Here is a 24390-nt window from a genome sequence, read left to right on the forward strand (position 1 = left end):
GCCCTTGGTCGAACGATCGCCAAACTGTATGCCGGGTGTCTCACCACGCGGCTGCAGCGGTGGTTGGGCGACCATGCGGTACTGTCCAGGTGTCAGAAGGGCTTCCTGCCGCACGATGGGGTGTTCGAACACAACTTCGTGCTGCAGGGACGCCTGGACGACGCCAGGACGGGAGGTGGGGAGCTGTGCGTGGGGTTCCTCGACTACGCCAACGCCTTCGGCTCGGTCGCCCATGAGGCCCTCGTCGACGCTGTCCGCGGCGCCGGCGCGGGGGAGCCCTTCGCGGAGATCGTGGAGGAACTCTACCGCGCCAACACCACCTGCGTCGTGGCAGCTGACGGCACCACGGAGCCAATTGCCATCGGAGCGGGCCTACGCCAAGGCTGTCCCCTGAGCGGCCTGCTGTTCAACCTGGTGGTGGACCCCATCATCAGAGCGGTGCAGGGAGGCGATAGGCAACACAACATCCTTGCCTACGCCGATGATCTGACGCTGCTCGCCGGGGATCCCGCCACCTTGCAGCGCCGCCTCAACGTGGTGACGGCCCTTTCGGACCCGCTCGGGCTGCGACTGAAGCCTGCCAAGTGCCGCACCCTCCACCTGTCCGGGCGCTACCCGGTGGGCACACGGCCCACCACTTTCACCGTGGGGAGCGTCCCGGTCCCGGCACTGGCGGACTTCGAGGGGCACCGGTTCCTGGGGCGTCCTGTGGGGTTTCGGGTGCTACCGGACCAGACAACGGTCGACGAGGCCGTCCATCTCGGCAGACGGCTGCTCTCCTCCATGCTCACCCCATGGCAGAGGCTGGATTCTATTAAAACATTTCTATATCCAGCCCTCAACTTCGCCATGCGGGTGGGCCTTGCCAGCAAAGGAGAGTGGCATCGCTTGGACGAGGAGCTTCGCCCGCTGATCAAGAAGACCCTGTATGTGCCGGCCAGAGCGTCAAATGAGTATGTGTACGGGAGCGCACCTGCCGGCACTGCAGGGATCCCTCTTGCGGCGGAGCTCAGCGACATCTGCCGGGTGGACGGGGCCTTCAAGCTCCTGTCGTCGACTGATCTGGAGGTCCGGGAGCGAGCGAGGGAGGAGCTCAACCGGGTGGTGTCGAGGCGGCTGAGGCGACCGGCGGACACGGACGACACCGAGGCCTACCTCTCAGGCGAAACGGAGGGCGACTTCCGGCAGACTGCGACCCAGCTGCAGTCTGTCTGGACGGAGGCACGCAAAGCCTCCCGTCGCCTGTCCGTCGCCTGGGAGCTACTGGACCAGGGCGCCCGCATCACCTGCGGAGAGGCCACGGTGTCAGCGCGGAACCGAAACAAGCTCATCAAGATCCTTCGGGCCATCCTCAACCAGGACCGGGACCGTTCTCTCCAGGAGAAGCCGTCCCAGGGCAAGGCGATGGCATGTGTAGCGGCGGACCCCGCCAGTTTCCACTTCATGAGGTCCGGCCGCTACACTCGCTTCAAGGAGTGGCGCTTCATTCATCGAGCCCGGCTGAATCTCCTCCCCCTGAACGGCACAAGAACGTGGGTGCCCGCAGCTGACAAAAGGTGCCGACGCTGCGGGTACGGGGAGGAGACCCTGCCGCACGTCCTCTGCCACTGCATGCGGCAGAGCCGGGCCATGACAGAGCGCCACAACGCCATCGTTGCGCGCCTCAAGAAGGCGGCCCTGGAGCGGTTCACCGTCATCGGGGAGAACCAGCAGGTCGGCGTCCCCGGCTTGCGACCCGACCTCGTCCTGGCCCGTGGTGAGGAAGCCCTGATCCTGGACGTCTGCTGTCCCTTCGACAACCGTATGCAGGCGTTCCAGGAGGCTCGGAGGGTCAAGGAGGAGAAGTACGCCCCTCTACAGCGTCATCTCCTCCAGCGGTTCCAGCGCGTCTCCGTCGACGCCATCGTCGTAGGCTGCCTCGGCTCGTGGGATCCGGCCAACGATCGTGTCTGCCGCAGGTTCTGCTCCAGGAGCTACCTGCGGACCATGAAAAGACTTTGCGTTTCAGACACGATCGCTGCCTCTACGGACATTTATCGTGGCCATATAGGCGTTTTGTAAATAGTTTTTTAATCGAGAAGCGATACCGCGTTTTTTATTGTTATACGCTTTTATTCATACTAACACCACTAACTCTTTTTTAGCCTTTTTGTTACCTGATTTTATTTATACACCTTTTATTGCCGTTCTTTGTTATGTTATATAACCATGTATGATGTTTGTGTACTAAGTATAATAAAAAAATTCTGTTCTTATCAGCTTAATATCTGATACGGATCCTATTTGGATCCAAGATATTAAACTTATTTTTGTGATGCGGCGGAGTGCTTGAAGCTTGCTTCACCTCCGCCACGGGTTGGCCCGGTATTGCACTACCTCCGGGATCGGCCCACTCACCCCCTGCGGGGTGAGTTCGACAATAAATTCAATGATAGAAGGAGTGTTCGGATTTACCCATGATACCGGGGTAAACGGCGTGGGTGCGTCGAGTGTCCTGCCTACCCCCCTGCCAGGCGGCGTCGAGGATGCGGCGGGCAGCCCAGCTGACCACCAGGCAGCACGACCGAGTTCCCCCTCGGACGAGTACTGCAGTCCTGCAGAGGGGGAGCTTCCAGAGCAGACTGCGGGGCGAGCCATCGGGAGTCCACCACCACCTTCTCCCGAGGCGATGACACCCCGCACAGTCAACCGACACAGCGGCAGCACATACGGCACCCAGGAGGAGATGGCCGACACCGCCGGACCAGAGAGTGCCTGGGTCCTAGCTGAGATGACGGCGGAGCTGCGGGCACTAAGCCGGTTGCCAGTATCTGAGGAGGAGTGGGCGCGGTTCGAAACCATCCTGGACCGCGCAGAGGCAGCCATTACTGACCACCTGAGGCTGCCCAATCGGGACTCGCGCCAAACACCACCTCGGCGCGAGATTAATCCCGATAACCCCTCCCAGATACAGGCTCTTTACAGGAGGAACCGGCGCCGGGCCGTCCGGCTGATTGCGGAGGGCCCTTCGCAGCTCTGCCCCATTGACCCAGGCACGCTTCAAAGCTACTACACCCGCCTCTGGTCTCCGGCAGCAGTGGACACAACAATTCTCAGGACGCGAGCCCCCACCAACGAGGAACTGGACCTCTGCCCCTTCTTGGACGACGAGGTCGCAGCCAAGCTCCGAAGGTGCGAGAGTACAGCTCCGGGAGAGGACCGCCTCACTTACCACCACTGGAGGCAGGTGGACCCTGAAGGGCGGTACCTTGCGGCGGTATTCAACGTCTGCCTCAAATATCGCCGCACACCCCAGAGCTGGAAGTCGACGAGGACGATCCTCATTCACAAGAAGGGCGACCGCGAGGACCCCACAAACTGGCGACCCATTGCCCTTGGTCGAACGATCGCCAAACTGTATGCCGGGTGTCTCACCACGCGGCTGCAGCGGTGGTTGGGCGACCATGCGGTACTGTCCAGGTGTCAGAAGGGCTTCCTGCCGCACGATGGGGTGTTCGAACACAACTTCGTGCTGCAGGGACGCCTGGACGACGCCAGGACGGGAGGTGGGGAGCTGTGCGTGGGGTTCCTCGACTACGCCAACGCCTTCGGCTCGGTCGCCCATGAGGCCCTCGTCGACGCTGTCCGCGGCGCCGGCGCGGGGGAGCCCTTCGCGGAGATCGTGGAGGAACTCTACCGCGCCAACACCACCTGCGTCGTGGCAGCTGACGGCACCACGGAGCCAATCGCCATCGGAGCGGGCCTACGCCAAGGCTGTCCCCTGAGCGGCCTGCTGTTCAACCTGGTGGTGGACCCCATCATTAGAGCGGTGCAGGGAGGCGATAGGCAACACAACATCCTTGCCTACGCCGATGATCTGACGCTGCTCGCCGGGGATCCCGCCACCTTGCAGCGCCGCCTCAACGTGGTGACGGCCCTTTCGGACCCGCTCGGGCTGCGACTGAAGCCTGCCAAGTGCCGCACCCTCCACCTGTCCGGGCGCTACCCGGTGGGCACACGGCCCACCACTTTCACCGTGGGGAGCGTCCCGGTCCCGGCACTGGCGGACTTCGAGGGGCACCGGTTCCTGGGGCGTCCTGTGGGGTTTCGGGTGCTACCGGACCAGACAACGGTCGACGAGGCCATCCATCTCGGCAGACGGCTGCTCTCCTCCATGCTCACCCCATGGCAGAGGCTGGATTCTATTAAAACATTTCTATATCCAGCCCTCAACTTCGCCATGCGGGTGGGCCTTGCCAGCAAAGGAGAGTGGCATCGCTTGGACGAGGAGCTTCGCCCGCTGATCAAGAGGACCCTGTACGTGCCGGCCAGAGCGTCAAACGAGTATGTGTACGGGAGCGCACATGCCGGCACTGCAGGGATCCCTCTTGCGGCGGAGCTCAGCGACATCTGCCGAGTGGACGGGGCCTTCAAGCTCCTGTCGTCGACTGATCTGGAGGTCCGGGAGCGAGCGAGGGAGGAGCTCAACCGGGTGGTGTCGAGGCGGCTGAGGCGACCGGCGGACACGGACGACACCGAGGCCTACCTCTCAGGCGAAACGGAGGGCGACTTCCGGCAGACTGCGACCCAGCTGCAGTCTGTCTGGACGGAGGCACGCAAAGCCTCCCGTCGCCTGTCCGTCGCCTGGGAGCTACTAGACCAGGGCGCCCGCATCACCTGCGGAGAGGCCACGGTGTCAGCGCGGAACCGGAACAAGCTGATCAAGATCCTTCGGGCCATCCTCAACCAGGACCGGGACCGTTCTCTCCAGGAGAAGCCGTCCCAGGGCAAGGCGATGGCGTGTGTAGCGGCGGACCCCGCCAGTTTCCACTTCATGAGGTCCGGCCGCTACACTCGCTTCAAGGAGTGGCGCTTCATTCATCGAGCCCGGCTGAATCTCCTCCCCCTGAACGGCACAAGAACGTGGGTGCCCGCAGCTGACAAGAGGTGCCGACGCTGCGGGTACGGGGAGGAGACCCTGCCGCACGTCCTCTGCCACTGCATGCGGCAGAGCCGGGCCATGACAGAGCGCCACAACGCCATCGTTGCGCGCCTCAAGAAGGCGGCCCTGGAGCGGTTCACCGTCATCGGGGAGAACCAGCAGGTCGGCGTCCCCGGCTTGCGACCCGACCTCGTCCTGGCCCGTGGTGAGGAAGCCCTGATCCTGGACGTCTGCTGTCCCTTCGACAACCGCATGCAGGCGTTCCAGGAGGCTCGGAGGGTCAAGGAGGAGAAGTACGCCCCTCTACAGCGTCATCTCCTCCAGCGGTTCCAGCGCGTCTCCGTCGACGCCATCGTCGTAGGCTGCCTCGGCTCGTGGGATCCGGCCAACGATCGTGTCTGCCGCAGGTTCTGCTCCAGGAGCTACCTGCGCACCATGAAAAGACTTTGCGTTTCAGACACGATCGCTGCCTCTACGGACATTTATCGTGGCCATATAGGCGTTTTGTAAATAGTTTTTTATTCGAGAAGCGATACCGCGTTTTTTATTGTTATACGCTTTTATTCATACTAACACCACTAACTCTTTTTTAGCCTTTTTGTTACCTGATTTTATTATATACACCTTTTATTACCGTTTCTTGTTCTGTTATATAACCATGTATGATGTTTGTGTACTAAGCATAATAAAAAATTCTGTTCTTATCAGCTTAATATCTGATTCGGATCCTATTTGGATCCAAGATATTAAACTTATTTTTGTGATGCGGCGGAGTGCTTGAAGCTTGCTTCACCTCCGCCACGGGTTGGCCCGGTATTGCACTACCTCCGGGATCGGCCCACTCACCCCCTGCGGGGTGAGTTCGACAATAAATTCAATGATAGAAGGAGTGTTCGGATTTACCCATGATACCGGGGTAAACGGCGTGGGTGCGTCGAGTGTCCGAGACGGTGGCGGCACGCCGCCCCGGCTGACGCGGTATTCGCGGGCAGGGAGTGCGCTAGCTGTGTTTGCACTTACGATTGCTCTGGGAAAATAAATGTTTCCGTGTGTATTTCATATATGGAGGGTCTCTTTTATTTTGTTATGTTCACACGTACATACTCAAGTTTCTTATTTTTTTTAACATTCCTACTCATATCAATAAAACTATTGAGGAAATTATCATTACTGTTTCGGAGGAAAGCTAGAAGTGTGTATACGATGTGTATGCATGTGCGATGTGTATGTATGTATGTGTGTAGAAGTGTGTATGTATGTGCCAAGCTATTTCCGCTTTTCGAATTCACCCGTTTCGCAACGAAAAATAAAAAAGCCTCTAGAAAATGGGGTTTGGTTGGTGTTTCTGTTTACAGTTGCAGTGGCAAGCGAAGGCATTTTTATTTCACATCTTCACGCGGCGTCTGAACCTGAAGACGCGTGCTCTCGCCACGTCTACGCATCTACACTATTCCCCATCACAAATTAAAATCGCAAAGAACGCCACACGACCCACTCCGCACACACCTGCTGTACGGTGGAGCGGCAAAGCCCCGATGTGCTTTTCCTATGTCCACTGACCTTTGGGGTTTGACGTCCCAAAACCACCATATCATTATGGGAAAATTTCGACCACCTGGGGTTCTTTCACGTGCACCCTAATCTGAGCACAGGGAAATGCAGCCGCCGCGGCCGGGATTCGATCCCACCACCTGCGGGTCAGCAGCCGAGTACCTTACGGCCATCAGACCACCACGGCGGGCATCGCCTTGTTGATCAAACACTTCATTTCTGAACACCATCTCATACCAGCTCATCCACCGTTGGCTCTCGTTAATTACAACGAACATCCTCGCACGCTCACCTCAATGGAATTGCCAGTTGCTGGAAGTTCCAAGAAAATTGCGCACTAGACGTACGGACGCACCACGCACGTACCTGAAGCGACGTGGACCCCAGGACGCGTGAGATCACGCCCCGGGCGCGCTTTGCCTCCGTACCCACTCGTCACTCCTCACAGCTTCACTAAGCCGAGTATGTAGAAGTCGAAGAAGCAGAACAACAAACCAGCCAATCCCCCACAGTGGGTGTGAGCCACAAGTGAAGGTCAACAAAAACAAGCAACACCAGCGAGCGCAGTGACGAAGCTATCGTAATGGGGCGAAATAATCCACGAATATGGCTGCACGTTGACGCACGGTCGCATTTGTGCAACCACCCGTGTCTCCCGAAGACCGTCTGTCGCGAGTCTTCGACGAAAAGCGCAGGCGAGTACTTCTCCACTGATTTCCGCGACCACTTGACGACCGCCTTCGGCCGCCTCATGTCCGTCCGGCACGATCGACGGAGCGCCGCACCAGCGCCTCGTACACGCCACCATAGCACTCCTACCCCTCGGAATCAGCAAAACTTTGACTCGGACGTTTTCGACCACGACAGACAGAACCTGCCGGCCCGTTGAACGCTTGAACGACATCGCAGCGGCAAGTCGCACACTCACGTTCCGTCACCCTCTGCCACATGATCCTTCATTCACCGGCTTCACAACCCACGCGGTAGACGTTTCGCACGCATTCCCGGGTCTGCCTTTCACGGCAGGACCTTCGTCGACCTCGGTGCGGTGTTCCGCCACGTCGGAACTTGCAAGGCATATGTTGAGCGTGCTGAAGCAGCCAAAGGCACCACCTTTTTGCCGATGATTGTGGGCGTCGTTGCAGAGGCGTTGCTTGGGCAGCCGGCGTAGAAGCCATGTTGGATGGGTGACGTATTCACATTTTGCGCAGTCATTTTTTTTTTTTTTTTTTTTTTCCTTCCAGACTTTGGTGCTCGAGTTGGACATGTACACTATGCATCAGTTTTTAAAACAAGTGCTGTAGCATCCCTCGCGACATGGCTGATAATGTTCGCCGGCAAGCATTTGGTGTGACGTCATGGGCGCATAGAGAGTACGCATGCAAGCAAGCACGCGTGGCTTCGACCTCTGGGAAAAAGAAGGTTTCAGTTTTAACATGTTTGTAAGCGAAACTAGAAACTTCAAGCGGACTGGGGATAAAAGCAATGCCGTGAAGCCAGCGCTGCCGCTGTCGGTGCACAATGCTGGTTGTGCATGGGTGGACGTCGGAATTGCTTTGCTACTGTTTGCCCGGCTTTTGGCCAGAACTAAGTACGAGGTGTGAAAGAATGGATTTTAATTACGTGCTAATGAATTGCATCGCTTCTCGGCCTTTTGGCTAGACCAATTGTCGAGCTAGCCGTCTTTTGCGTCATCGCGCGAGACCCAGGGTCACGTCACGTCGACGTCGACCCCGGGGTTGAAGTCTTCAAAGACAGTTTACGCGGCATCGCCGTCCCGCACGTGCGACCGCCGCCCTGGGCTTCGGACCTCCCTGTCCGGCGCCCACCCATCCTATGCCTGGTGAAGCAAGGCCCCCGGTCTACGCCCGCCGTCCCGGAGTCCTCCTGCAACCCACCCGGCGTCTCCTGTACCCGTGCGGCCCCCGCCTCGGCTAAGCCGCAGTACTACCAGTGTGCAGCTAGCCTGCACGATACCAGTTTCAACTAGCCACGCCTTCCTGGCAGCCAGCGGCAACGCGCACCAGAATGGCGTCGACGTCCGACCTCCCGGTGAGGGAGAATTGCTTTATGTTTACAGCGCCCGAAGGCGACGTATCCATCGATGACCTTATCGATGCGGTAGAACTTGTATCTGGGGAAGATAGTGTGTTTGTCCTTCAGCACATGGGCGGGGCTAGGTTCCTCGTCTGTACGCGTAACGCCAGTCAGGCGACAAGGTTAATGGTGGCGGAAGGGTTCCGGGTTAACGGCGAAAACGTACCGGTTGAGGCCGTAGGGCCGCCGGTCACGTACGTAAATGCCTACCGGTACCCCGCCTACTTGTCCGACGAGGTACTTAGCAACGCCCTTGCTCAGTACGGCAAAGTGAGGGGCATATCGTTTGCCACTGTGGCCACACGCCAAAACAAGCTCAACGGCGTAAGGGTTATAAAGATTGAGATGAGCAAACCGGTGCCAAACTTCGCGACTATCGCAGGGCACCGCGTAATGTTCGAGTACCGCGGTATGAGGCGAGTTTGTGCACGCTGCGGCGAAGTGGGCCACATGGCGACGGCATGCTCCGCTCCTTTTTGTAAACGGTGCGGAACATTCGGGCATGACACCGAGGGCTGTACAAGCGAATGTAAGCGTTGTGGGGGTCACCACGGGACGAGGGAATGCTTCCGAAGGCGATCCTACGCGTCGGCCGCCCGCGGGTTCCCCTCGACTTCCGACCACGCATCTAACCTAGCCCCACCTAGTGGCTCACTATCGCCCCGGTCAGAGAAGCCACAATCGCGGCTTCAGGTGCTTACGCCTAAGTGCAAGCCCAGCACGGCAGCAAGGGAGCGAAGCGAGGACACCATAAACACAGACTCGCCTACTACCAGCAGCGAGGCGGATTCACCTGTCAGAGAGAGAGAGAAGAGCGAGACGAGCGAGGAGGTTACCGCCACGCCTTCCGAAACAGAGGCCAGCCTCTCGGATACTGCTTCCGCGCAGTCCGCCCCTCCTTCACCGCTGGCACTGCCGTCGGACCAGGTGGATTGCGAAATTTCACCACCAGTGCAAAATGCGCCTGCCGACAACGTCGCCGATCCGGGAAGGACACCCCTCTCCATCCCGCCAACGCCGGCCAACGTGTTAGCGCTAGTCACCTCTGAAGACCTGGAGGCCCGTACCCGAGACCCCGCTCAGGATGAACTGCCCATCAAGAGCAAAGGGTACTACGTCCTCCCCGAGGATGGCGAGCGCAAGAACCCAACCCTGACTTGTCCCTCTCCCGCTCAAACTACACGGTTAAGCCGGAAATCTGATGCGAGGACGGGCCAGTCGCCCCACGGCCTCGAGCAGCGGTCACGCTCACGCTCGCGAAGACGCCCTGGTGACGACAAGCGGGACGGGGGCGAGAGGACCGCGAGCAAGGACGCCCGGCAGCGCAGATCTGGGCCGGTAGGCCAAAGCAGCGACAGTGATGCTCCGCCTCACGCGAAGTCGCAGAAGCTTGAACGAGCCGGTGGGGGCAAGCGGGAGCCGCCGCCGAAGCCCTGAGAAGGCCACCTGAAGAAAGCAGCGGCGCGCCTGCTCCGACACCCTCGCCGCCTTCCGCTCTCCCGCTACCCTCACCCTCTGCTGGCCCACTCACCTGGCTGGGCCCTTTCCCCTTCTAATGCAGCACCCTCCTCGCTCCCCTTCGCCCGCGCTCCGCTGATGCCGAACTCGCCTAGTTATCTCGCCTTTCATCGTTCCTTCTCCCCCCAAGAGAGGCACCGCGCTTCGACTGCCGGAACATGGCTATGTTGCGGTTCGCCACACTAAACATCCGTGGCTTTCGCGACAAAAGCAAACAAGCCGCTGTTGTGGCGTTCGCCCGTTCTAAGGGTATCGACCTCCTCTTTCTGCAGGAGACCAACTTCCGCTCCCCGCTCGACGTTACTTCCTTCAGGCGCAACTGCCAAGTTGACGGCTTTTTTTCATTAACATGTGCGAGGGCTTGCGGAGTTGGAGTCGTATTCATCACGAACAGGTTCCGGCAAAAGTCTCACTGTGTCTTTGGCGCGAACGGGCGCACGCTTGTGCTCGACGTCTTCGTCGACGGGTCCAAGGTGCGCTTTGTTAATGTTTATGCGCCGGTGACCAGATCAGACACCAACACCTACTTTAAGGAGCTGCATGGCTATCTGGTGGAGCCCGTTCCCCACGTGGTTCTCGGGGACTTCAACTGCGTCGTGGACTCCACAAGAGACGTTCGGGGCCCGGGTCAAGGCGGCTCAACCTACCACGCCAAAGAGCTGGTGAAGGTCCTCCGACACCTGCGGCTCACGGACGCGTGGGTTCACATGCACGGAAACGAGTTCGCCCCCACCCGAACCTCGCGGACAACGGCCAGCAGACTTGATCGAGCCTACGTCCCCGAGCGCCTCGTCGGCTCTATTGCGTCGTGCGAAGTCCTTACGCTCCCCGACGCGCTGGCGGACAGAACAGACCACCTCCCGTTGGTTACAGCGGTGAGGGGGACGCCCGGCCCTCATCCAAGAAACAAAGTTTGGCGCCTCGACCCGGCGCTTATCAAAGACCGCACGAGCGCCCTGAGAATATCCGCGTTCCTGGAAGAGACGATTGAGGCCACCCCCTGTACCAGCCCTGCGGTATGGGACGACTTGAAGGCGAGATGGAGAGCGTTCCTGCAAGAAGAAGGCAGCGTGAGGAAGAAGCGCATTACAAAAGAAATGAACGAGCTACTCCGCCGGATGCGGATTGTACAGAGCGCGGACCACCTCACGACCTGTATGCGCGACTATCTCCACTCGCTCCAGGTTAAGCACGACCGCCTCTTCCGGGAAAACGCGCGCAATGCACGTGAATCACGAGTCGCTGCGGGGGATGCACCAGACCTACTCCTGAATGAGGTGCGAGGTACCGGCTCCCTTCGAATCTCGGAGTTGCAACGGCCTGACGGCAGCCTGATCACAGACGCCACCGGGATCGAAGCGGAGTTCCATAACTACTTCGAGGCCGTTTTTCATGAGCCGGACCCTTGTGGCCCTCCCCCAGAGGCAACACTCATGGCCAGTCTGTGTTCGCGCCTGCCGCGACTCGCCGAAGATGAGGGCACAGTTCTGTGCGGCGCAGCAACAGAAGAGGAACTTCGTGCTGCCATCCGAGCCATGCCACCGAACTCGGCTCCGGGCACTGATGGTCTGACAGCTGGCTTTTATATGACCTTCTTTGAAGTTGTGCGTGTCCCGCTCTTGGCCATGGTAAACCTAGTCCTCCAGCAGCGCGAAAAACCGGCTTCTTTCAGCGAAGGACGCATTGCCCTCATCCTCAAAGATGGCGCATCTCCACGTGAACTGTCATCATGGCGCCCGATCTCTCTACTTAATGTGGACTACAAGATCGTGGCGTCCATACTCAACACCAGGCTTAGGACCTTCTTGCCGGACTTGATAGCTCCCCACCAAGCCTGCGCCGTGCCTGGCCGGTCCATGTTCGCCAACCTCACAGCCACCAGAGATGTTTTTGAATACGCGACCCAGAAAAGAGTCACGGGTGCCTTCCTGTCCCTGGACCAAGCCAAGGCGTTCGACAGGGTTAGGCACATGTACCTCTTTGAAGTGCTCCGTCAATTTGGGCTCCCGCAGGAGTTTGTGGCTGCCATCGAACTCCTGTACACCGACCTGCGAAGTTGCGTCGCGGTGAACGGCACGACAACAGCTTTCTTCCGGTACACGAGAGGCATTAGGCAAGGGTGCCCCTTAGGCCCAACCCTGTTCGTACTCTCGATGGAGCCTCTGCTCGCAACCCTGGCCAGCGACGAACGCATCCGAGGCCTGCCTATGACCGGTACCGAGGAGATCAGAGTCTTGGCGTTTGCCGACGATATATCGCTCTTTCTCAAGGACGCGCGAAGCCTCGACCGCTTCCGCAGCGTATTTGAGCTATACGCTAAGGTGTCAGGAGCCGAACTGAACGAGAGAAAGAGCCGAGCACTGCTCTTCGGTCCGTTTCCTCCTGAAGCAATTGGCGACATAGAACCGGTCAGCACGGTTAAGGTCCTCGGCGTCTACTTTTCCCGAGAAGGCGTCGACGCTTCCGCATGGACGAGGGTCATCGACAGGGCGGCAAAGCTCACCGAGCGCGCAGCACTGCTTAACCTGAACCTGTGTGAAAAGGCCGTCGCAATCAAGACAAGCGTTCTTGCCTTGGCCTCATACGTCAGCAGGGTGACAGTGATGCCGGCGCGGGTGGCCACTCGACTCGGCATGCTAGCCAATGACCTGCTATGGGGCAGGACACCACCCCCCGTCAAACGAGCCCTTCTCCAGTTGGAAGTTAAAGAGGGGGGGCTGGGCCTCCCGCATGCACTCACCTTGAGCAAACTGCTCGCTTTGAAGACGGCTCGCAAGGTGGCGCAAGCTAACAACTATGTCGGGAGGGGCCTGCTGTTCTATTGGAGCGGCCCGTCTAACAGTTGGCTGGATGCCGATCGCCACTCCGGCCCGCACGCTGAATCACCCTCGCCCTTTTACAGGGTAGCTGCAGCGACGGCACGCATGCTGCGCAAGGAAGCGCCGAATTGCGACCCTGACGCAGAGCAGCCGGCCCGAATTGTTGAGGCACTCACGGCAAGCCAGCTCAGTGACGAGGACCGGCAACGAGCGGAGCGAGCTAGGCGCGACCTCTCTCTACTGCATAGCCTGCTCCCCAGTGAAATCCAGGATTTTCTCTGGAAGAGAGCGTGGGAGGTCCTCCCCACTAGGCACCGCTTGAAGAGGCTAGGCATAGTGCCCGACGACCGCTGCCCCAACTGTCGGGAGCCCGAAACCCAAAGGCATGCCTTGTTTGAATGTTCGGCCGCACGCCCTGTCTGGCGCATGGTAGCGCATTGCTTTGGGATTCGCCCCCCACCAGGCCATAAACGCAACAAGGGAGCGTTTGCGAGACTCGTGACCGCCTGCACCCTTTTCGTGGTGTGGCAACGTCGCTCGCTCGCGGAAGCGCGGCGAAAGCCAGTTCGGGCGGCCCCTCCTGCCGTTACGCGAATAAGAAGGTTGCTGTGGGAGCTTCTCTCGTGCGAACTCGAGGCCAGCGGAGAGGAGATGTTCCTGCGCCGCTGGCACACGAAGTTCTTCTTCTTGAGGGAAGGCAAGTTGGTCGCTCCAATTCTACATTACTAACCGCTCTCGGTTTCCGGGGAGTCGACCAACTTAGGATCGATACATGTTCAGTTTAAAACTAAGGTGACCCCCCCTCGCCCCTCTCCCCAGATACACCACTGTAGCGCCTGTTGTCACAAAGCAATTTGGAATCTGATAAATGAGTTTTTTTTGACGCTGTGTTGTGCCGCTGGCCCCGCCTGCTGACACCAAGGGGTGCTCGGCTATTGTACATATGTATATAGCGCCACATGTTTTTGTATATACCTTTTTCATACTTTGTGAAAGCATAGGTGTATGCTGCGCGCTCGCCCATCAGTATTTATTTCTGTGCATGTAAATAAGACTGTAAATATGTACATAACACGCGACACCCCTACCCCTGCATATTCTTTTGTAAAGTATAATAGCTGAAATGTGTTTGTCCTTCATTCTTGATTTGTTTAACTTTATAGTTGTAAATATGTATATAGATAACGCGCTGTTTTGTATTTGCTTGTGTAAGCGTACACCTGTATATATTCAATGTTCTCCCGCTGGTTTATTTTGTAAAACACATGTCAATGTACCTGTCCTTTCAGTTTGAAGTTCAATAAACTTCTCTTTGTGTAGTATCTGTTCTTATCAGCTTAATATCTGATACGGATCCTATTTGGATCCAAGATATTAAACTTATTTTTGTGATGCGGCGGAGTGCTTGAAGCTTGCTTCACCTCCGCCACGGGTTGGCCCGGTATTGCACTACCTCCGGGATCGGCCCACTCACCCCCTGCGGGGTGAGTTCGACAATAAATTCAATGATAGAAGGAGTGTTCGGATTTACCCATGATACCGGGGTAAACGGCGTGGGTGCGTCGAGTGTCCGAGACGGTGGCGGCACGCCGCCCCGGCTGACGCGGTATTCGCGGGCAGGGAGTGCGCTAGCTGTGTTTGCACTTACGATTGCTCTGGGAAAATAAATGTTTCCGTGTGTATTTCATATATGGAGGGTCTCTTTTATTTTGTTATGTTCACACGTACATACTCAAGTTTCTTATTTTTTTTAACATTCCTACTCCTATTAATAAAACTATTGAGGAAATTATCATTACTGTTTCGGAGGAAAGCTAGAAGTGTGTATACGATGTGAATGCATGTGCGATGTGTATGTATGTATGTGTGTAGAAGTGTGTATGTATGTGCCAAGCTATTTCCGCTTTTCGAGTTCACCCGTTTCGCAACGAAAAATAAAAAAGCCTCTAGAAAATGGGGTTTGGTTGGTGTTTCTGTTTACAGTTGCAGTGGCAAGCGAAGGCATTTTTATTTCACATCTTCACGCGGCGTCTGAACCTGAAGACGCGTGCTCTCGCCACGTCTACGCATCTACACTATTCCCCATCACAAATTAAAATCGCAAAGAACGCCACAGGACCCACTCCGCACACACCTGCTGTACGGTGGAGCGGCAAAGCCCCGATATGCTTTTCCTATGTCCACTGACCTTTGGGGTTTGACGTCCCAAAACCACCATATGATTATGGGAAAATTTCGACCACCTGGGGTTCTTTCACGTGCACCCTAATCTGAGCACAGGGAAATGCAGCCGCCGCGGCCGGGATTCGATCCCACCACCTGCGGGTCAGCAGCCGAGTACCTTACGGCCATCAGACCACCACGGCGGGCATCGCCTTGTTGATCAAACACTTCATTTCTGAACACCATCTCATACCAGCTCATCCACCGTTGGCTCTCGTTAATTACAACGAACATCCTCGCACGCTCACCTCAATGGAATTGCCAGTTGCTGGAAGTTCCAAGAAAATTGCGCACTAGACGTACGGACGCACCACGCACGTACCTGAAGCGACGTGGACCCCAGGACGCGTGAGATCACGCCCCGGGCGCGCTTTGCCTCCGTACCCACTCGTCACTCCTCACAGCTTCACTAAGCCGAGTATGTAGAAGTCGAAGAAGCAGAACAACAAACCAGCCAATCCCCCACAGTGGGTGTGAGCCACAAGTGAAGGTCAACAAAAACAAGCAACACCAGCGAGCGCAGTGACGAAGCTATCGTAATGGGGCGAAATAATCCACGAATATGGCTGCACGTTGACGCACGGTCGCATTTGTGCAACCACCCTTGTCTCCCGAAGACCGTCTGTCGCGAGTCTTCGACGAAAAGCGCAGGCGAGTACTTCTCCACTGATTTCCGCGACCACTTGACGACCGCCTTCGGCCGCCTCATGTCCGTCCGGCACGATCGACGGAGCGCCGCACCAGCGCCTCGTACACGCCACCATAGCACTCCTACCCCTCGGAATCAGCAAAACTCGGACGTTTTCGACCACGACAGACAGAACCTGCCGGCCCGTTGAACGCTTGAACGACATCGCAGCGGCAAGTCGCACACTCACGTTCCGTCACCCTCTGCCACATGATCCTTCATTCACCGGCTTCACAACCCACGCGGTAGACGTTTCGCACGCATTCCCGGGTCTGCCTTTCACGGCAGGACCTTCGTCGACCTCGGTGCGGTGTTCCGCCACGTCGGAACTTGCAAGGCATATGTCGAGCGTGCTGAAGCAGCCAAAGGCACCACCTTTTTGCCGATGATTGTGGGCGTCGTTGCAGAGGCGTTGCTTGGGCAGCCGGCGTAGAAGCCATGTTGGATGGGTGACGTATTCACATTTTGCGCAGTCATTTTTTTTTCCTTCCAGACTTTGGTGCTCGAGTTGGACATGTACACTATGCATCAGTTTTTAAAACAAGTGCTGTAGCATCCCTCGCGACATGCCTGATAATGTTCGCCGGCAAGCATTTGGTGTGACGTCATGGGCGCATAGAGAGTACGCATGCAAGCAAGCACACGTGGCTTCGACCTCTGGAAAAAGAAGGTTTCAGTTTTAACATGTTTGTAAGCGAAACTAGAAACTTCAAGCGGACTGGGGATAAAAGCAATGCCGTGAAGCCAGCGCTGCCGCTGTCGGTGCACAATGCTGGTTGTGCATGGGTGGACGTCGGAATTGCTTTGCTACTGTTTGCCCGGCTTTTGGCCAGAACTAAGTACGAGGTGTGAAAGAATGGATTTTAATTACGTGCTAATGAATTGCATCGCTTCTCGGCCTTTTGGCTAAGATCAAAGTGTAGTCCTACCTCTCGGGACTACATTTTTGGCCTTTGGGCCGGGGTTGGATGCCCCCCCTTGAGGGGGGACAACCCTTTTCACTCTTTTTTTTCTTTCTCCTCTCGCTTCTCTTTTCCCGCTTCCTTCTTACGCTTGCGGTGCATCCAAACCGGGCTCCCTTGGGAGCTGACTGGGCAGTTGCACCGCAACTTATACGTTCTTCCCCTGTCCTGAGGTCAGGGCGTGGGTCTAAACCCACCCCTGACCGCCTGGCCTCTCCAGCAGGACTGTCTGGGGTCTTTGGACCCGCGAAGGTGTTATGCCTGCGGGATCCACTTGGTGGCCTCACTTCGGGGTGCGGCAGCAGGGGAGTGACGCTCCGCGGTGGGCAAAAGGCTCACCCCGCTATCACCGCTGTATTGAGCTATAAGCTCTGGGGTCGCTTGCTTAGCTGGCGGGTGGTCGCCCAAGGCGGCCTTCCCGACTAAGCCCAGGGTTCCCCGGCCCTGGGTGGACGTGCGGTTCAGCCCTGCTCTGCCGGCCTGCTCCATTGCAGCTCCACCATGGCTCTAAGCCATGGCGACTGGCCAAGCCCTTTGGTGAGAAAGGGTGGACGCTGGGGCAGCCGGTAGGGCGCCGCACCCTTGGTTTGGCCCGGTGGTCCCGGAGGTCCGGGCGGCCTTTGGTCGGGCCAGCAAGGCCGAGACTTCTACTTCCCTCTCTTGTGTGCTGCCTCTTTTGACAACCTCACTCTGTTCTTATCAGCTTAATATCTGATACGGATCCTATTTGGATCCAAGATATTAAACTTATTTTTGTGATGCAGCGGAGTGCTTGAAGCTTGCTTCACCTCCGCCACGGGTTGGCCCGGTATTGCACTACCTCCGGGATCGGCCCACTCACCCCCTGCGGGGTGAGTTCGACAATAAATTCAATGATAGAAGAAGTGTTCGGATTTACCCATGATACCGGGGAAAACGGCGTGGGTGCGTCGAGTGTCCGAGACGGTGGCGGCACGCCGCCCCGGCTGACGCGGTATTCGCGTGCAGGGAGTGCGCTAGCTGTGTTCACACTTACGATTGCTCTGGGAAAATAAATGTTTCCGTGTGTATTTCATATATGGAGGGTCTCTTTTATTTTGTTATGTTCACACGTACATACTCAAGTTTCTTATTTTTTTTTAACATTCCTACTCCTATTAATAAAACTATTGAGGAAATTATCATTACTGTTTCGGAGGAAAGCTAGAAGTGTGTATACGATGTGTATGCATGTGCGATGTGTATGTATGTATGTGTGTAGAAGTGTGTATGTATGTGCCAAGCTATTTCCGCTTTTCGAGTTCACCCGTTTCGCAACGAAAAATAAAAAAGCCTCTAGAAAATGGGGTTTGGTTGGTGTTTCTGTTTACAGTTGCAGTGGCAAGCGAAGGCATTTTTATTTCACATCTTCACGCGGCGTCTGAACCTGAAGACGCGTGCTCTCGCCACGTCTACGCATCTACACTATTCCCCATCACAAATTAAAATCGCAAAGAACGCCACAGGACCCACTCCGCACACACCTGCTGTACGGTGGAGCGGCAAAGCCCCGATATGCTTTTCCTATGTCCACTGACCTTTGGGGTTTGACGTCCCAAAACCACCATATGATTATGGGAAAATTTCGACCACCTGGGGTTCTTTCACGTGCACCCTAATCTGAGCACAGGGAAATGCAGCCGCCGCGGCCGGGATTCGATCCCACCACCTGCGGGTCAGCAGCCGAGTACCTTACGGCCATCAGACCACCACGGCGGGCATCGCCTTGTTGATCAAACACTTCATTTCTGAACACCATCTCATACCAGCTCATCCACCGTTGGCTCTCGTTAATTACAACGAACATCCTCGCACGCTCACCTCAATGGAATTGCCAGTTGCTGGAAGTTCCAAGAAAATTGCGCACTAGACGTACGGACGCACCACGCACGTACCTGAAGCGACGTGGACCCCAGGACGCGTGAGATCACGCCCCGGGCGCGCTTTGCCTCCGTACCCACTCGTCACTCCTCACAGCTTCACTAAGCCGAGTATGTAGAAGTCGAAGAAGCAGAACAACAAACCAGCCAATCCCCCACAGTGGGTGTGAGCCACAAGTGAAGGTCAACAAAAACAAGCAACACCAGCGAGCGCAGTGACGAAGCTATCGTAATGGGGCGAAATAATCCACGAATATGGCTGCACGTTGACGCACGGTCGCATTTGTGCAACCACCCGTGTCTCCCGAAGACCGTCTGTCGCGAGTCTTCGACGAAAAGCGCAGGCGAGTACTTCTCCACTGATTTCCGCGACCACTTGACGACCGCCTTCGGCCGCCTCATGTCCGTCCGGCACGATCGACGGAGCGCCGCACCAGCGCCTCGTACACGCCACCATAGCACTCCTACCCCTCGGAATCAGCAAAACTCGGACGTTTTCGACCACGACAGACAGAACCTGCCGGCCCGTTGAACGCTTGAACGACATCGCAGCGGCAAGTCGCACACTCACGTTCCGTCACCCTCTGCCACATGATCTTTCATTCACCGGCTTCACAACCCACGCGGTAGACGTTTCGCACGCATTCCCGGGTCTGCCTTTCACGGCAGGACCTTCGTCGACCTCGGTGCGGTGTTCCGCCACGTCGGAACTTGCAAGGCATATGTTGAGCGTGCTGAAGCAGCCAAAGGCACCACCTTTTTGCCGATGATTGTGGGCGTCGTTGCAGAGGCGTTGCTTGGGCAGCCGGCGTAGAAGCCATGTTGGATGGGTGACGTATTCACATTTTGCGCAGTCATTTTTTTTTTCCTTCCAGACTTTGGTGCTCGAGTTGGACATGTACACTATGCATCAGTTTTTAAAACAAGTGCTGTAGCATCCCTCGCGACATGCCTGATAATGTTCGCCGGCAAGCATTTGGTGTGACGTCATGGGCGCATAGAGAGTACGCATGCAAGCAAGCACACGTGGCTTCGACCTCTGGGAAAAAGAAGGTTTCAGTTTTAACATGTTTGTAAGCGAAACTAGAAACTTCAAGCGGACTGGGGATAAAAGCAATGCCGTGAAGCCAGCGCTGCCGCTGTCGGTGCACAATGCTGGTTGTGCATGGGTGGACGTCGGAATTGCTTTGCTACTGTTTGCCCGGCTTTTGGCCAGAACTAAGTACGAGGTGTGAAAGAATGGATTTTAATTACGTGCTAATGAATTGCATCGCTTCTCGGCCTTTTGGCTAGTCCAATTGTCGAGTTAGCTGCTTTTTTTCGCGCGAGTCGCAGGTCGGACCTGGGGTCACGTCAAGCCGACGTCGACCCCCGGGTCTCGCTGCAAAGGAAGTCTTCCAGCCTCCCGGGGAGCTGCCATTCCAGCCTGCAGTCCCTGGCCTCCGGTCCCGGGCCCTCCTGCTCGGTGACCCCCGCCCCATGCCTGGCGACGCACGGACCCGGACCCCGCCTGCTGCCCCGGCTCCTCCCGTCCCGTCGCCTATCTCTTTACTACCAGATCTCGGACCCAGCACCCGCTGAGCCCGTATACTAGCACGCAGCACGCCTGCGTACCCACCAGTCACGCCCCCCCTCGTCTTCCTTGGAGGAGCGCCCCACCAGTGCCCATCATGGCAACTCAATCGAACCTCCCGGTGAGGGAGAATTGTTTTTTCTTTAATGTGCCTGACGGCGATTTTTGTATAGACGATTTAATTGACGCTGTAGAGCGTACCGCTGGGGAGGATAGCGTGCATGTCCTCCAGCATATGGGAGGCGCGAGATTTCTAGTGGGCACGCGCACTGCAGCTCAAGCCACCAAATTAATGGTGGAAGAAGGTTTTCTTGTGCGTAACGAGAAAGTAGCAGTGGAGGCAGTAGGGCCTCCGATTACGTTTGTGAATGTGTTTCGCTACCCCGCCTACCTCCCCGAGGACCCCTTGGTTAACGCACTGGCCCAGTACGGGAAAGTGAAGAGCGTGGCTTTCGCGACGGTCGCAAACCGGCAAAACAAACTCAATGGCGTGCGTGTTGTACGCATCGAAATGGTAAAGCCAGTGCCAAACTTTGCGACCGTCGCGGGGCACCGCGTAATGTTTGAGTACAGGGGCATGCGGCGTGTTTGCGCGAGGTGTAGCGAGACGGGACACATGGCCTCTGCGTGCCAGAACCCATACTGCAAGCGCTGTGGCACCTTTGGCCACGAGACGGAGGGCTGCGAAGCCGAATGCCAGAGATGCGGCGGCCACCACGGGACCAGGGAGTGCTTCAGGAGGCGCTCATACGCGTCAGCCGCTCGGGGGCTCTCCTCGGTCTCGGACCTCGCGTCAAACACGACTCGGCCCAGTGGCCCGTCTTCCCCGCGGCCCGGAGAACTGAAGTCGCGCCTCCAAGTATTGGCACCTAAGCCTGCACTCCGTACAACCGCAAGGGAGACCCTCCCCAGCGACCAAGACACAGACACTGACCCGCCCACTGGTGATAGCAGCACGGCGACTTCATCTGCCAATGAGGGAGAGCGAACAGAAAGAACAGAAGATGTCTCCACCGCACCTTCGGGAGCAGAGCTGAGTGACTCCGCCACAGATTCGGAGGTTTCGCCCCCCTCTTCCTCGCCTGCCCCCCCGACGGCGCGGGACCAGAGCCAACCTGCGACGCCCGAGCAGACAGAGGCGGAGCTTTCCACTGAGACAGGAGAGGTCTCCTCCTCCTCCCGTTCAACTCCCGCCAACGTGCTCGCCCCGGTAACCACCCAAGACTTGGCGGACGGAACCCAAGACCCCGCCCGCGGTGAAGCGCCCATTGTGAGCCGGGGCTACTATTTCCTTCCTGATGAACGTGACAAGAGCTACACCAATGCACCCTCCTCCGCCCCGACAGTGCCACGCCCTGCCCGGGAGAGAGATGCGATGGCAAGCCAGCCCGTAGGCCGCGAGCAACGCGCTCGCTCACGTTCACGCAGACGGCATGGCGATGATGATAAGAAGGCCGGGCGAGAGCGAACTGCCAGCAAGGAGCAAAGGCAGCGCCGACCGGGGGCTGAGGGACGGAGCAGCGACAGTGACGCCCCGCCCCAAGCTAAAGCGAAGAAACTCGACGCAAGCAGCGGGGGTAAAGGGGCACTGCGCCCCTAAGCCGCTGCCTTCAAGTTCTGAGAACGCGCCGCGCCGCTCCACACCCTCGCCAGCCACCGCCCGCCCTCCTCGCTTTCCCTTTGCGGCGCGCTCCCTTCCTCTCTTTGCTCTCGTGGCTAATGTTCCCCCTCTCCAGAGCAGCTGCTGGCGCTCGCCCCCTCGCCTGCTCCTTTACTGTCGAATTCGTGCCCAGCTGCGATAACCGATGCCCCCCCTCCGCATAGCCACGTGGAACGTGCGCGGCTTTCGCGATCGCGTCAAGCAGAGCATGGTGGTTTCGCAAGCAAAATCCCAGGGCATCGACCTGCTGTTCCTCCAAGAAGCGAACTTTCGGACCCCGCTTGACGTCACCCGATTCCGCCGCACCTGCCAGATGGAGGGGTTGTTTTCCCTAACGAACGCAAAGGCGTGTGGCGTAGGCGTCGTTTTCGTTTCGGGCCGTTGCCGGGAAAAGGCGCATTGCACCTTTGGAGCTGATGGACGCATCCTCCTTCTCGACATCTTCATCGATGGACGGAAGTTCCGCGTCGTCAATCTTTATGCACCCGTGACGCGCAACGATACAAACCGCTTCTATCGGGAACTGCATGGATACCTGCTTGAACCCCTTCCCCACGTAGTCCTCGGTGATTTCAACTGCGTCATCGACACTACGAGGGACATCAGGGGCCCGGGGCGCGGCGGTTCAGCATACCACGCTAGGGAGCTAATAAAGATCCTACGCCACCTCAAGCTGTCGGACGCCTGGGTTCACCTTCACGGGGACGCCTTCGCGCCGACGAGGACCTCGAGAGTCACGGGTAGCCGGCTGGACCGTATTTACCTTCCCGACGCATTGCTCCCTTTGCTTGCCTCGTGCGAGGTAATTGCTTTACCAGCCAGCCTGGAGAAATTGTCGGACCACGCCCCGGTGGTTATAACAGTGAGGGCGCAGCCGGGACCTCGACGGCGGGACACCGCTTGGCGCCTCGACCCGGCGATCTTAGAAGATAACGAAAGCGTAACCAGCTTGAAGGCCCGTCTGGAGGCGTCAATCCTAGCGTCCCCCTCCGAGTCCCCGGAGGCATGGGACGACCTGAAGTCGACGTGGAGGGACCTCCTGCAGCAGGAAGGTAGCGTAAGAAAAAAACGTAACACAGCCCGCTTGAACGAAATTCTACGAAGAATGCGCATCGTTCAAAGCGCCGACGCCCTTACTGCTTGCACCCGAGACTACCTTCACTCGCTTCGGGTCCAGCACGACCGAATTCTCCGAACGACCGCCCGGGAGGCCCGTACAGCACGCGCCGCCTCGGGAGACCAACCGGAGGTTGACCTGCGCGAGATTAACGGGAACGGGTCCTTGCGCATCACGGAAGCGCTCCGGCCCAACGGTACAACCACGTCAGACCCAGCTGAAGTAGAGGCCGCGTTTCTCGACCACTTCAGGCGTGCGTTCACCGAACCTGACCTGGCGGAAGCGCATCGAGACCCGACCCTTGTTAGAAACCTATGCCAGAACCTGCACCGTTTGGAGGCTGACGAGTGTGTGACCCTGTGCGCCCCGGCCTCGCTCGAGGAAGTCCGCCGGGCAATCGCATCGATGCCCCCAAACGCAGCGCCGGGCGCAGACGGTCTGACAGCGGGATTCTATATGACGTTTTTTGAGGTCCTGGGCGAACCTCTTCTCAACATCGTCAACGCGGTAATTGGGAAGCGAGCGAAGCCAGCCTCCTTTGGTGTGGGGCGTATCGTCCTGATCTTGAAAGACGGCGCGCCCTCAAACGACCCGTCATCATGGCGCCCGATCACTCTACTAAACGTAGATTACAAGATCGTGGCGTCCATCTTGAACACCAGACTTAAGACCTTTCTGCCGGACATGATCGCCCCGCACCAGTCCTGCGCCGTCCCAGGGCGCTCAATGTACGCCAACCTCACCCTGACGAGAGATGTATTCGAGTTCGCCTCCAACAAATGCATCGCGGGGGCCTTCCTGTCCCTCGATCAGGCGAAGGCGTTTGACAGGGTGAGACACTCGTACATGCTGGTAGTGCTACGCGAGTTTGGTCTCCCGCCGGACTTCGTCACGGTCATAGCGCAACTGTACACGGACCTGCAGTGCTGCGTAGTCGTCAACGGCACCACAACGACCCCCTTCGCATACACCAGAGGAATTAGGCAAGGGTGCCCCCTAGGCCCAACCTTATTCGTTTGCTCTATCGAGCCACTAATCACATCAGTCGCCTGTGACGGCCTCATCAAGGGCCTGCCTCTAACACGCCAGGAAGAGCTGAAGATCCTTGCCTTCGCAGACGACATCTCCCTGTTCCTGAGAGATACGCGCAGCCTCGCACTATTCCGCAAGGTATTTAGCGCTTACGCCGCTGCATCTGGTGCGGCGCTAAACGAAGCGAAGAGCAAGGCCTTACTCTTCGGCCCCTTTCCTTCCGAGGTCATCGCACCGATTGAGTTAGTAACGACAGTGAAGGTGCTGGGGGTCTTTTTCACCTGTGAGGGCGTGGCGGCATCCACGTGGTCGAGAGTGTTGAGCAGGGCAC

General features: G+C 57.5%; 1 protein-coding gene, 1 non-coding gene and 3 pseudogenes across 5 annotated transcripts in view; all 5 read left to right on the plus strand.

Annotated features, from left to right (window-relative positions):
* LOC119168652 (uncharacterized) overlaps positions 1–24390 on the plus strand; it is a 293472-nt gene that overhangs the window by 250175 nt on the left and 18907 nt on the right. For all 4 annotated transcript variants that reach the window (XM_075866130.1, XM_075866128.1, XM_075866132.1 and 1 more), the window contains exon 2: positions 20013–20371. Coding sequence is in view for 1 of the 4 variants with exons in the window: in XM_075866132.1 (XP_075722247.1) it covers positions 20013–20258 (246 nt within the window). In the remaining 3 variants the exon portion in view is untranslated. The remainder of the gene's footprint in view (positions 1–20012; positions 20372–24390) is intronic.
* Positions 2171–2398, plus strand: LOC142766394 (U2 spliceosomal RNA; annotated as a pseudogene).
* On the plus strand, positions 5587–5768 carry LOC142766494 (U2 spliceosomal RNA; annotated as a pseudogene).
* Positions 14191–14381, plus strand: LOC142766183 (U2 spliceosomal RNA). The gene has a single exon (XR_012884427.1). It is a non-coding gene; the product is annotated as a U2 spliceosomal RNA (small nuclear RNA).
* LOC142766488 (U2 spliceosomal RNA) lies at positions 17447–17621 on the plus strand (annotated as a pseudogene).

This window comes from Rhipicephalus microplus, chromosome 6 (assembly GCF_043290135.1).
Source record: "Rhipicephalus microplus isolate Deutch F79 chromosome 6, USDA_Rmic, whole genome shotgun sequence".
Classification (NCBI taxonomy): domain Eukaryota; kingdom Metazoa; phylum Arthropoda; class Arachnida; order Ixodida; family Ixodidae; genus Rhipicephalus; species Rhipicephalus microplus.